This window comes from Sminthopsis crassicaudata, chromosome 1 (genome assembly GCF_048593235.1).
Source record: "Sminthopsis crassicaudata isolate SCR6 chromosome 1, ASM4859323v1, whole genome shotgun sequence".
Lineage (NCBI taxonomy): Eukaryota > Metazoa > Chordata > Mammalia > Dasyuromorphia > Dasyuridae > Sminthopsis > Sminthopsis crassicaudata.
The window spans coordinates 662,434,242-662,449,092 of NC_133617.1; the positions used below are offsets into that span (position 1 = coordinate 662,434,242).

Here is a 14,851-nt window from a genome sequence, read left to right on the forward strand (position 1 = left end):
AATTTATAGATTAGAAAGAGGAAGAACTGAGCAGTTAAGGGAACTTGCTGAGATGATACACTTAAAGGTGGGTTTTCCCTAAGGTCTTCTGGCCTGAATACCAAGGTTTATTTGATCGTATCTATGTAAAGTCAACCAGAAAGAGAAGTTACTATGATTTGGGGCAATCAGAGAAAGCAGAAGAAAATGAAAGCCTTCTCTCGAGGAAGGCAAGTGATGGAGAGGTCTGAATGCACCAGGAACATTCAGGGGACAGTGGAAAGACTAGTAAGTCTGGAGCAGATTAGGGATCAAGCAGCCTCCTGGCTTTCTTCGAGCATCACATCTTATCCCTATATTTTGCATGAAATCTTCCCTCTGAGACTTCACAATTGATCCTGCAGTGTCTTAGGTTACATAGTTAGTATGTTATCTCCCACATTAGTTTATAATTTCTTTAAAAGTGTTTTTGCTTTTCTTTGTATCTTTATTGCTTAATATAATTCCTGACACAAAGTAAACATTTCTTGAATGCCGGTTAATTACTATTATAACTAGTGGCAAGAACAGTGGATTTAAGAAGGCCTAGGTCAAGTCTTGGCCCTGTCTAAGGAAATTAAGTCAGATTGTATGTGTGTGTGTGTGTGTGTGTGTGTGTGTACACTTTAAAAGGTCCAGTTGGATTCATTATTGTTCTGGATGGAAAAGAGACAATGTTGCAACAATGTGCAGACTTTAATGTTAGGATAATAATGCCATTTAATATTTATTATTTTAAACCTTACGAAGTCCTATCTCTCAACAAGCTTCTGAGGCAGATAAAACATGTGTTATTTTTGCTTTTGATTATCAATTGAATGAATTAATGTAGAAGAGATCTGATTCACAAGAAGTATATGTTTAACACATTTATAACATATATTGGATTGGGGCAGCTAGGTGGCACAGTGGGTAGAAAACCAGTCTTGAATTCAGGAGGACCCGAGTTCAAATCTGGTCTCAGACACTTAACACTTCCCAGCTGTGTGACCGTGGGCAAGTCACTTAACCCCAGCCTCAGGGGGGAAAAAAACAACAAAAAAACATATATTGGATTGCTTGCCATCTGCGGGAGGAGGTGGGGAGAGAGGGGAAAATTTGGAACACAAGGCTATGCAAGGATCAATGTTGAAAAATTATCTGTGCATATGCTTTGAAAATAAAAAGTTTTAATAAAAAAAGAAAGAAAAAAAGAAGAAATGTGTGGATTAAATCATGGCTATTCCCAAGGACTAAATCAAATGTAGGAGCTAAACTAGAAGATTTATCTCTATGGTCCCTTCCAAGTCTATGATTTTGAAGCTCTAGTCCTTTACCCTGAATGAACTCAAACTGTATCCCTGCTTGTGGAAAAAGAAAGAAGTGGGGCAGTTGTGCAAACTCATTTCAAGATCTCTGCCCATTTCACCAGTGGCCTATTAGTCAAGTCAAAGTCCTGTTACTTGAGGCCATTACAAGGGGGTTTGAGAGCTTGGGAGGGTGACTAAAGCATTTCTTTTTTTTTTTTTTAATCTATTTATCTTTTCTTTTTAGAGCTTTTTATTTACAAGATGCATGGGTAATTTTTCAGCATTGACCTTTGCAAAACCTTTTGTCCCAATTTTTCCCCCTCCTCTCCCCCAGATGGCAGGTTGACCAATACATGTTAAATATGTTAAAGTATATGTTAAATATAATATATATATATATACATATATATATATATACATGTCCATATAGTTATTTTGCTGCACAAGAAGAATCTGACTTTGAAATAATGTACAATTAACCTGAGAAGGAAATAAAAAATACAAGCGGACAAAAACAGAGGGATTGGTAATGCCATGTAGTGGTTCACACTCATTTTCCAGAGTTCTTTCTCTGGGTGTAACTGGTTCTATTAATTATTGAACAAATGGAACTGATTTGATTCATCTAATTGTTGAAGAGATGGCTAAAGCATTTCATAGAAGCTGCCATTCATAGTCACAATGGACATCTGGAACAGAAAAGCAATATATTATTGTCATCCTTGATGCCATCCATCCCTCCTTCTTTACCTTGTTCAGTATCCTATTCTACTGCCACCAGGACCATGTAGAATCCAGGCTTGTAAGTAAAGAGCACCTTGGCTTCCAGTCTTTCCTTCATCCAGTTTGAGGACCACTGCAGGGTCTATGTGCCTTTTGTAAACTATCACAAATTGCCTGCCGTCTTTAGAAGTGGGAGAGGGGAGGGAGAGAAGGTGTAGGAAACATTTGGAATTCAAAGTTTTATAAAAATGAATGCTAAAAATTTTCTTGACATATAACTGGGGAAAAAATACTATTTAAAAAGATAAACAGAATAAAACAAAAACAAAAAACAATGTTGCCTATTCATCCTTTCCCCTCTCACATCTTTGAAAAAATAAAGGACAATGGCTATGACATGCTGCTTATACTCAAAAGTTTTTTTTTTCAGTAAGTGGGTAAGGTTTGCTGTATATTTCTCCCTTTTTAATTGTTGTCTGTAAAAAGGGACAATAAAGGAATATAATTTGAAATGTAAATAATATCAAAATTTGTTAAGGTTTAGAGCTGTCCCCAAATGGAATGGGTTGCTCCAAAAGCTACTAAGTCCTAGAAAGTATCCCTTTGATCATTTGATTGGATTAGTATTAAAACTATAATTTGACAGTATCATCTTGTTTATAATGTTTGCATGGTCTAACCCTAAATATGAAATCTAGTTATTAAGGTTGCTTTTTTATTTATTTGGGGAGCACTTTCTTCTCTCCAAATTTTATATATTTTGTAGTTATATTAAATGGAATTGCCCTCCATCTTAGGGCCTCTTAGATTAATCATTAAAATGAAATTGCAAGACAAAAGTCAAGAAGATTGTCGATGGCTCAAGATGCAATGGATGAATTTTGCACCAATTGATAATTAATCAGTTTCTAAGAGATCTGCTAGTCCTTCCAGAAGACCCCAGAGACACTGATATAGTTAGATTTGTCCAAAGGAGAAATATTTTGGTAGTTATACAAATCAGATACAGCCATATTTATAGATAAATACCTATAGAGTTCAAAACATTTGCATAAGAATCACCTCATTACAAGAGACTGATCTTTCTCTCTTCCTAAAGGGATCTTTCTTTGAAGAGAATCTAGAACTCTATTATTTTCTCTCTAGACGATGGAAGCCACAAGACCGGATTCTCTCTTTTCTGAAGCTTTTGCCAACTCCACTCATCTCACAGGCATAGAATATTAAATGATCAGTATCTACCATATAAAGTTTTATATAAATGATCTTTGATAAGAGGGTTACAAAACCAACATTTTTATGCAATTAGAATACACAAGGAAAAGCTAATGAAAACAGTAATATTTGAAGAAGGAGAGATCAGTCTCAGATGAAAAGATCAGAGAAGACTTCATGAAGACATGACCATGTAGAATGGGAACAATGTCAGCAAGTGAATATGTGTGATGGGGAAAAATTATATCGTGTAGAGGGACAATATTGAATAAGTCCATGAGCAGCAAGAGGGCCAGGTCTTACTTGAGATCTATTCTCTGTTAGGACAAACTATTCAAACTATATGGGCTCACCATCTCCCTAACAATTTGGTAATATTCATATTATTATGTCAAATAGATATATTTGGTAAATTCAGGATAATCTTTTTTTTAATTTAATTTTTATTTTATTTTATAATTATAACTTTTTTTTTGACAGTACATATGCATGGGTAATTTTTTACAACATTATCCCTTGCACTTACTTCTATTCAGATTTTTTCCCTTCCTCCCCCAACCCCCTCCCCCAGATGGCAGGCAGTCTTATACATGTTAATTATATTACAGTATATTCTAGATACAATATGTGTGTAGAATCGAATTTCTTGTTGCACAGGAAGAATTGGATTCAGAAGGTAAAAATAACAGTTTACACTCATTTCCCAGTGTTCCTTTTCTGGATGTAGCTGATTCTGTCCATCATTAATCAAATGGAATTAGATTAGCTCTTCTCTATGTTGAAGATATCCACTTCCATCAGCATACATCCTCGTACAGTATCATTGTTGAAGTGTATAATGATCTTCTGGTTCTGCTCGTTTCACTTAGCATCAGTTGATATAAGTCTCTCCAAGCCTCTCTGTATTTCTCCTGTTGGTCATTTCTTACAGAACAATAATATTCCATAACCTCCATATACCATAATTTACCCAACCATTCTCCAATTGATGGACATCCATTCATTTTCCAGTTTCTAGCCACTATGAAAAGGGCTGCCACAAACATTTTGGCACATACAGGTCCCTTTCCCTTCTTTAGTATTTCCTTGGGATATAAGCCCAGTAGTAGTATGGCTGGGTCAAAGGGTATGCACATTTTGATAACTTTTTGGGCATAATTCCAGATTGCTCTCCAGAATGGTTGGATTCTTTCACAACTCCACCAACAATGCATCAGTGTCCCAGTTTTCCCATATCCCCTCCAACATTCATCGTTATTTGTTCCTGTCATCTTAGCCAATCTGACAGGTGTGTAATGATATCTCAGAGTTGCCTTAATTTGCATTTCTCTGATCAATAGTGATTTGGAACACTCTTTCATATGAGTGGAAATAGTTTTAATTTCATCATCTGAAAATTGTCTGTTCATATCCTTTGACCATTTATCAATTGGAGAATGGCTTGATTTCTTATAAATAAAAGTCAATTCTCTGTATATTTTGGAGATGAGGCCTTTATCAGAATCTTTAACTGTAAAAATGTTTTCCCAATTTGTTACTTCCCTTCTAATCTTATTTGCATTAGTTTTGTTTGTGCAGAAACTTTTTAATTTGGTGTAATCAAAATGTTCTATTTTGTGATCAATAATGCTCTCTAGTTCTCCCTTGGACACAAACTCCTTCCTCCTCCACAAGTCTGAGAGGTAAACCATCCCATGTTCCTCCAATTTATTTATGATTTCGTTCTTTATGCCTAAATCTTGGACCCATTTTGATCTAATCTTAGTATGTGGTGTTAAATGTGGGTCCATGCCTAGTTTCTGCCATACTAATTTCCAGTTTTCCCAGCAGTTTTTGTCAAATAATGAATTCTTATCCCAAAATTTGGGGTCTTTGGGTTTGTCAAAGATTAGATTGCTATTTTTATTCACTATCTTGCCCTGTGAACCTAACCTATGCCATTGATCAACTAGTCTATTTCTTAGCCAATACCAAATGGTTTTGGTGACTGTTGCTTTATAATATAGCTTTAAATCAGGTACACTTAGACCACCTTCCTCTGACTTTTTTTTCATTACTTCCCTTGCAATTCTCGACCTTTTGTTGTTCCATATGAATTCTGTTGTTATTTTTTCTAGGTTATTAAAATAATTTCTGGGGAGTCTGATTGGTATAGCACTAAATAAATAGATTAGTTTGGGGAGTATTGTCATCTTAATTATATTCGCTCGGCCTATCCAAGAGCACTGAATGTCTTTCCAATTATTTAAATCTGACTTTATTTTTGTGGCAAGTGTTTTGTAATTTTGCTCATATAATACCTGACTCTCTTTTGGTAGATATATTCCCAAATATTTTATACTATCGACCATTATTTTGAATGGAATTTCTCTTTGTATCTCTTGCTGTTGGATTGTGTTGTTAATGTATAAAAATGCTGAGGATTTATGTGGATTTATTTTGTATCCTGCAACTTTGCTAAAATTCTGAATTATTTCTAATAGCTTTTTAGCAGAGTCTTTGGGGTTCTCTAAGTATACCATCATGTCATCTGCGAAAAGTGATAATTTGATTTCCTCATTTCCTACTCTAATTCCTTGAATCTCTTTCTCGGCTCTTATTGCCGAGGCTAGAGTTTCTAGTACTATATTGAAAAGTAATGGTGATAGTGGAAATTCAGGATAATCTTGATGGAGAATGCATGGTACAGGATCAAGTCATTATACTATACAATGAATCAAAGACATACCTGAGGTAAATACATTAGTATGACAATTTCTTTTTTGTATTGTTAAATATCACAACTCTTTACAATTCTGTTGATGTTTATGAGCTTTCACAACTATGCTATTTATAATTCTGTGTTGATAAGCATTTTGATATTAACAGTTAATGTAGATATGGAAATGCCCTGGAAGCTATTAATTTTATAACATTAATTTGAAAGATATATAAATGCTGATACTCAGATTAATAAATGAAGACTGCAAAACATATCTTTTCCCTGGCCTTGGGTATTCATTCACACTCTCAGTATTTGGTAGAGCTGGACTCCAGCACTACTGCAGTCACAGAACATGGCCTATGCAAATAGGTGGAGGGGATAGAGCAAGGGATGGAATGGGAGAACAGTGAATAGCCCAATTTGTCTAGAAAATGTGAAGAGGAGGATGGAGAAAACAAGCCTGGAAGTATCTCATGCTCCTCTTCCTTCATATTAAGGCCAGGGTATCCCCTCTAGCTTCTCTTCCCTTGGATATCTTTCAGGATCCCCCTCAGCCTTTGCCCTAAAACCCTGGTGGAAGGTGACAAGCTAACAAATAATTCTCTTTTAGACAGAGAAGTAGTGACAGTAATCTGGATTTTCTGAGGAGAAAAGAAATAGGGTCTGTGGTGATCTAGAACCTGAATCTGTACTGCTCTGGGGGAAAAGTCAGGCTTAGAAGTTCTCTAAAGATGTTTGGGGCATCCCACATAAGAGCTCTGTTGGAAATTCTCATCTCTGGCCACACTGGCAGGTGGACAGCACCAAAGGTAGGCCAGAGTAATGAAATGAGTGCTGGTTTTGAAGGCAGATGAGAGTGATGGTCTTGACTCTGATATTTACTGGATGTTTGACTTTGGCCAAGTCACTTGCTGACTCTGAGTTTCAAGTACTTCATGGATATAATGGAATCTATCTCCCAGAGTTGTGAAGATCCATTGAGATAAGGCTTTTAAATCAATTAATAAACTTTAAAGTGCTATGAAAAGCTATTATTTCTGGATATAAAGACAAGAAGAGCACTGGATAATCAGGAAGAAGGAGAAAAGAGTATTGACCACAATGGTCCAGTTGATTTTCTGTGTCCTAGGAAGTAAGATGATTATAGAATGTTACTTGAAGGGATGTCAGAGGCAGTATAGTTCAATCTTTCACTTAATACAGGGTCATATTTGCCCATAACATTTTTTCCTTTCTTTTAAAACAACTTTTTATTTTTCAAAACACATGTAAAGATAGTTTTCAACATATACCCTTACAAAACCTTGTGTTCCCAATTTTTCTTCTTCCCTCTTTCCCTCCCTCCTCCCTTAGATAGCAAATAATCCAATATAGGTTGCATATGGGCAATTCATCTAAGCCTATTTCCACATTTTATCATGCTGCACAATAAAAATCAGATAAAAGATGAAAAAAATGACAAGAAAAAAAACAACAAAACAAACAACAAAAAAGGTGAAAATACTATGCTGCGCCCCACATTCAGTCACCATAGTCCTCTCTCTGGATGCAGATGGCTCTCTCCATCACAAGTCTTTTGGAATTCTGCCCATATTATTTTTGACAAGTAGTTATTCAATTCAACAAAAACTTATTAAGCATCTACAAAATATTGTTCTAGTTATAGAAAAATAAGAGAAAATCAAGGAATCTGAAGCAAAAATAAGAGAAAGACACAGATGCTTTCACTCCCATATGATATGATAATCACATAGGGGAAGTCTGAGTGTGAGAAGACACATAAAGAAGGAATATCTTCCAGTTATTTTGAATATGTGGGATACAAGGTGGGAACCATCTATTTGAAGGACAAAATGATCATGACTTGGAGGCTGTGATAGGATTGAAATCAAAAGGAGGAATCTTAGGTAGAAGGAAAATGCAGCTGGGGGTAGGTTGAATTGAGATGAAAAAAAGAGTCTATTCCAGGCGCAATTGTGCTCCATTGTCTGAAATAACATGGGATCCAGACCTCCATACACTATGAGAATGTGGTAATGGGGTGGGTGTGTAGCCTGTAGAGAGGGGCCGTAGGAGCTTAAGCCCAGGGTCACGACTTCTAGAACAAAGGGACCCTCATGGGGGATGATGGCAACCTGAGCCAAGTTAAGAAAGGAGTGCCAAGCCGGAGGACTCCACATGGACTGATCATATCTCTGAAACTCCATGCCCTGGAAAAAGCCCCTACTACTCTGGTCTAATTGCTGCTCTGTATGGGCTATTTTACCAGGCTATCATTGCCCATATATTCACAGGCATTCATTCTCTTGATACTGCTGAAGAAAAAACAGTAGCTAGTGAGACTCTCTATAGATTGGAGAGTCAAAAATTGAAATTTTTGCTGACTGTGTGCCTGATTGTGTGTCTAGTCTAGAACATAACAAGGGAGTCTCTAATTCAGAGAAGTGATAAAAAGTAAATAGTAAGATAAGTGAATGTTTGCCACCTTAGTCTGTGTGTGAAGCCCTCTCAGTCTGAGAACTGGCCCAGTGTAATATTGCTTTGGGAGAACAAAGATAAGAGATCTAAGTGTGATTTATTCATAGTAAAGTATTTTCTTATTCAGAGGGACAAGTTTTCCTTCCATCTTTCCTCATATACATTGATGGAGTTCAAAGGAACTACTGGATTGTATCATCTAATATAGACTGGATCTAAGTGGATAGTTCATACTCAGGGGAATGGAATAAACATTCACTCTGCCCAGTCAGTTGCCTGAGGTGGTCAAATTTTACCTCCTAATCTGTCCACATTGCCTTTCCCATCCAATCCTTCTTTTCCATTCCTATAAATATTAGCCTTGAATCTCACTACCTTTCGTCTATTGCAATAGTCTCCTCACTAATCCCTCTGGCTCCAATCCCTTCCTTCTTTACTCCATCTTCCACACAGCTACCAAAATGATCTTGCTAATAAAAAAAAAATATGATCCTCTTACTTCCCTGTTTAACAAGAACAAGGGACCCCCTGTTCTTTCTAGGATAAATTACAAAATTCTGGGGAAGGTTTGACATGAAAGACTCTCATTAGCCCAGCCTACCTACATCACCTTACAAACTCTACCCCTTAATATTTTAAATATTTTCAGTCAAACTAGTTTCTAACTGCTCCATAGTTTTTTCTTGATCTTCCCAAAGAGTTTCCAATGTCTAGAATGCACCTTTTCTCATGTCTCTTCCTCCAAGGCCCAGCTCACATGTCACTTCTTCCATGAAGACATTTCAGGTCTATTGACCTTCCCCCAGTCCTCAGCTTCTATACAGACCTAACCAGAAAGTGATCTTTCTCTTAGATTTCTTAGAGCACTTTACCTAGATGCTGCTTTGTTCCCACACATTTCCACCTTACATTCTATACTTACATCTCTGCTCTCACTGCCACCCTCCCTAGGTTACAAGCTCCTTGAGGGGAAAGACTGTGGATGGTTTTTTTCATCTTTTTGTATACACTGTCTTAGATTGTCTAAGAGTACATGATTAGTATTATTTCAATATGCAGCCAAAAATAAACTGAATGAAGGAGGAAGTCTGAACAAACAAGGAGGCAAAGAGTAAAATTGGAGTTTATTCATTTGAAGAGGCCAAGGCAGAGTATAGGCCTTAACCTGAGACTCAGTCTTATGTAGGAGTCTCACCTCTTAGGAAAAAAAATCTCTAATTGTGCTCTTGATTCTGTCCCTGATTCTCATACCCACATTCTTCAATCTATTCCAAAGCCTTCTGAGAATTCCAATTCTCTTGATCCTTTCAGGCTGCAGAGGGAAGAAAACAGAGCTCCTTAGTCTAGGGCCTCTGGGAGGTAGGTTGAACAGAGAAAAAAACCATCTCCCTCCTCTCTCACCCCCTGTAATATAATGACTTAAAATGTAGTAACTTAGAGATTCATGGAATTGGGAGGGACTTTAGCAGTCACATTATGTAATGTCCCCATTAGAAGTAGGAACACACTTAGATCATCATCCAAAGAGCAGATGACAGACCCAGGACTGAAGCCCCGATTTTCAGCCCTGCAATTCTAAATCCAGTGCTCCACTTAGCACAGAAAGCTAAGACCTCAGCAATTTCTTCTTCATGCTCATTTGGAAAAAGGTAAATAGTCTTCCAAGAATACCCTCCTCCCATTCTGGGCTCAGAAAGATGTAGAGGAAAACAAGAAATTCTTCCCCCACCAGTTAAAAGCTTCTGTCTCCTAGGAACATCCTGGGACCAAGTTATATTGACTATGCACTTGATCAGGGACATCTCAGGTTCTAGAGCTAGTTTTAGATAAGGTGAATGGGGGAGAGAAATTCTCCCCTCTTATATCTACAACTCCTCTTAGAACCTAGAAGGAGAAAATGAGACTGGCTATGCTAGGCTAAGGTTGGAAGGAATAAAGTTGATCCCACTCAGATCTCTCCCAGCAGCCTCCAGTGGACAAGGCTTTATAAATTCCTAGTGAAGCCTGGAGGTTTGTACTCATCCCCGTATTTGCCACTGAGGATCCATAACTTACCCCATCACAAGAAATATCAACAGAGGGCTCGGCAGAATCCAGAGCAATGGTTCCAACGCATTCTTTCACCAGCTGTGGAGGGGTTGCAGAGGCATTTCAGGACTGGGAGTCTGTAATCTTTACCCCTGACATGCCAGAGCTGACAGCAAGCTCAAGCTTTGCCCCAACCCAGCCAACCAGGAAGATTTTTCTGTAGCTCTTCTTGGGAAACTCACTTTCCTCAGGGCAGCAGGAAAGCAGAGCTCAGCATCCTCCCCCCTCCTCCAAGAGGGCAATATCCCCAGAAAGAGACTCATTGAGTCCGGCTCTCTCCCCAAAGCAGGACACTCTCACCCCATTTTCCTGGAAGTCACATTCATCTGGATTGCGATTTTCAGTATTAGGGCATACAGTCTCAGTGATGGTAAAACTCAGAGGTCGAGGAGCAGCAGGATCATTGTTCTGGGAAGGAAGAAAGAACAGTCTTTTAGACCCAGGTTTCAGCTGAGCCCCTGGGGAGCCTGGAGCAAGCTATTTATTGCTGGAAAGGATTTTAGACACCATCACGTCTAACCCTCTCAATTTCTAGAGGAAATCCCCCAAGGATTTGTCAGCAGCTTCAGAACTGGAGGCTTGCAGAACCAGAGTTTCCTGAATGACTTCAAGTTCCCCCACCCCCACTCCCAGTGCTCAGCTTCCACAATCCCCCTCCTCAGTGGACATTCTCTGTCTGGTTAGAAAACAACTCTAAAAAAGGAAAAAAAAATCAACACATTTAAACATTATCAGGATCATATGAAAGTTGTAGTAGTGACAAGTGATTTGGAGCTTGAAGACCTAGATTTTATTTGTATTCTAGGTGCTTAGCATTGTTCCTTGGACATAGCAAAATATTCAATCAATAAACACTAATAAAGCACCCATTATGTACCAGGCACTAATGGGGATCCAAAAAAGCCAAGAGACATTCCCTGCCTTCAAAGAGCTTACAATCTAAAGTAGAAGAACAAAATGCAATCATGATTGAGGATTACTGAGGAGGAGCTTGGCCTCTGATTTAAGGTAAGAATGGTATTGGAAAGTCAGGGGGATTGATAAGAGAATCAAGGCCAAGGGAGTGTTCACAAGGAAACTTTGGGATAGTTTAAGCATGCATTATCATTCCTATTTCATAGATGAGAGAAATGAATCTCAGAGAGGTTAGAATCATGGCTCAGAGTTGGGAAAAAAAGTGTCGGAACTGGAAGGCAAACTCAGATATTCTGGATCCAAAAGTAATAATTGCAAATATTATTATTATTGTGTCATTATCTGTCAGGCACTATGGTAAATGTTTTACAATTATTACTTCATTTGATGCTCATAGTAACTCTTAGAGGTAGGTACTATTATTATTCCCACAAGATAGTTGGCACAACTCAGGCAAACAGAGGTTAAAGGATTTCCCCAGTCACACAGCAAGTAAGAATCTGAGAGCAGATGTGAACTAGGTATGGGGTAGCACTGACCCTGAAAGTCAGTGCTACCCCATATGCCACCTGGCTGCCCTCCCCTTTCCACCATGTCACAATGGCTTCCAGGGAGGAGGACAAAGTTCCCAAGAGTGGAGAGTTCATATGAGGGATCTGGAAAGATGGAGCCCTCCCCCATCATTCCAGTGCTACTCACTTCCCTAGGTGCCAGATTCAGGATGGAGAGTCGAAAGAGGTTTTCAGACCCAGAATTCCTATTGTATTCACTGATGAATCTATTCACCAACTCCTCATATCTTGAGTCCTGAGCAGATGCAAGTGGAGTCAGGCTGAGCAGCCCCAGCACCAATAGGGTTATCTGCATGTTTGAAACCCTCTGCATCTTCATCCTCTTGGCACTCGATGATGTGGGCAGACAGAAACTATCATTTATATACTGGCTCTGACCCGACTTTACACAAGGGCAATGAATACCTCCATCCATTGGGTACCAACATTTCTCTGAGGTCTGTGGTTTCCTCCATTCTTTTGTCACTCGTCTCCTCATCCCCAGGGCTAGAGGATCCTTCCTTCAGTTTCTTCATGGACCCCTGAAGTTAACCAAAAGGAAGTGTTGGGTGAAGAAAGGAAGTACAGAAAAAAGTAGAGAGGGAGGAAGACAGAAAGATTAGGCAGGTGAAAGGATGTGAAGAAATAAATGATTTCTCCATCTCTCTCTGTCTTACAAAGGTCTGGAGGGGCTGTGGATGGGTTGGTGGTCCAATGCCTTTCCAATTACTCAAGGAACTTTGCAATAGGGAAAGGATTGTTTAAATTATCCTCTGTAGCTTCCTCTGTTCCTCCCCAAAATGCTCAGCTTCAATTCTCCAAAAGCAGAGGGTCCAAGGCCAACCAGAAATTTCTCATACCCTATATGATTCCTCATTCTTCTTGATAAAGTCTTCCCAGCTAGAAATCTGTCTCCCTCTCATTCAACTCAACAAATTTGTATGCTTATCCATAAGCCCTATGGTCTGAACATATCTCAGAATATCACAAGCCATATAGTAGGTCTTCTTCAGCCAGAAGAGGTAATCTCTTGTAGAGGATCCAGGAGGTAAAAATCCATTCCAAATCTTGAATCTTAGAGTAACTTGCCTCACCAACCTCCCTTTTCTTATGAAATAGCAGAGACATATTTATTAATATAATGATTAGAAATCAAGTCACTAAAGCAAAATATAAAAGTACTATAAAATGGATCAAAAGCTTACCTTACCTTACTTTACTCAAAGATCCTGTCCTGACCTTAGGATAGGAAAAAATAGCTCACAATAGGGATAAAAGCATTTGGGAGAAAGGTATTTGAGAAGTTGATATGCTAAGTTTACTTTGATGTGTATTCCAATTATTTAGAGCTCTGTTCAAGTAACCAAGATAAAGCCTTAATCATTTACATCTCACTAGATTATGTTTCCTAGAAAAAAGAATTTGAGCATCAAATAGTGTATTTTGTATCATGCCTATAAGCATTGGAAGTATATATATATTTGTATCTCTCATCAATATCATTTGAAGAGTTCATATTAAATTCTTTCCACCTAGCTCTTGTATTTCACACCCTTAATTCACTACTGGAGCTGATCTCTAACAATCTTTTAAGCACAGCCCTGAAGAGGATAAGAAAAAGAGACAATCCCTGTCATGGGGGACTCCTGCCTTGCAGATATAGGGACCTAGAGGTTGCAATTAAATTTGAAGGACAAACTGAACTTGGCATAGCAATAAATAGACAGTCAGCAATTCCATTACTAACAATTGCTCAATTTGGAGGGTAGTGGAGGGGAGGATTCGGTAAAGTCCTGATGGAGAAAGTGGTACTTTAAGGGAACTAGAGAGAAATTCTAAAATCTAGATCTGAGGAGAAGGCATTCCAAACATAGAGATTGCCCCTCTTCCCAAAGGTACAATGGTGGGAGATGATCTGTCTCATTTAGAGAACAGTAAGGAACCTCATTTAGCAGAAACAGATGATGGGAAGGGCAGTTTAATGAAATCAGAACAGAAAACTAGGTTGGAGTCAGACTGTAAAAGGCTTTAAATATCAAACACAAGTGTTTGTATTTCATCCTAGAGGCAATAGGCAAACTGGGCAGTGACTTAGGTTTTAGGTCAGACTTAGGTTTTAGGAATATCAATTCGTCATTGATCAACAGTATAAATTGAGAGAGAGAGAGACACTGAATAGTGGAGTCCCAATTAGGAGGCTGCTGTTAACAATCCAGTTAAGAATGGCAAAGAGAAAGATAGAATTGGGAGAGTACTCCCATGAAGTTTCAGGAGATGGCCTATGCAGATGCATGGAAGTCATATTTGGTGTATGAATGTTCAGTATTGCTTCTTTAGTTCTAGTCCCTTTTATTACATAGAGCTGAGATAAGATTCAAATTAGGTAATGTATGCTTTGTAAGTAATAGTAAAACAATAAAAGGTATGCAAATATGAAAAAATGCAGTTCTCCCATTATTGCTTTTAATTAAATTTATTTTAAACATAACTTTGAGATCACAATTGCTATTCTATCAGGAAAGGACAGGATGTGATGGAGGAACAGTTAGTAGTTCAGTTCATCTGAAATGAAAAATCCATCACTTCCCAGAAACTGCATTCCACCAACTTATTTTTCTTTATAACAAGAGAAGTACAAGTCAGTAAAACAAAACAAAAATTGGCTGTTTCTAAAAATGAGTGCCTCATTCTGCCCCATTAGTCTAAAAACTCTTACACAAGAAGGAAAGAAAGGAAATATTTATTAAGCTCCTACTGTATGTTAGAAAGATAGGGAATCAAATATACCCAATGGAGATCAAAGGGCTAAAAGAAAGACCTTCTATTCAATATTTACAAAAGCATTTTTAATAGCATTAAAGAACCACAAG

General features: G+C 38.1%; 1 protein-coding gene across 1 annotated transcript; it reads right to left on the bottom strand.

The window, feature by feature from the left end:
- Nucleotides 1-9,532: 9,532 nt before the first annotated feature.
- LOC141551424 (cathelicidin antimicrobial peptide-like) lies at nucleotides 9,533-12,339 on the bottom strand. Its single transcript, XM_074283061.1, has 4 exons — nucleotides 12,130-12,339; nucleotides 10,816-10,923; nucleotides 10,483-10,554; nucleotides 9,533-9,739 (listed from the first exon to the last, which is right to left on the bottom strand). The coding sequence occupies exons 1-4, from the start codon at nucleotides 12,319-12,321 to the stop codon at nucleotides 9,626-9,628; spliced, it is 486 nt and encodes a 161-aa protein (XP_074139162.1). The 5' UTR covers nucleotides 12,322-12,339; the 3' UTR covers nucleotides 9,533-9,625.
- Between the last annotated feature and the right edge of the window lie 2,512 nt (nucleotides 12,340-14,851).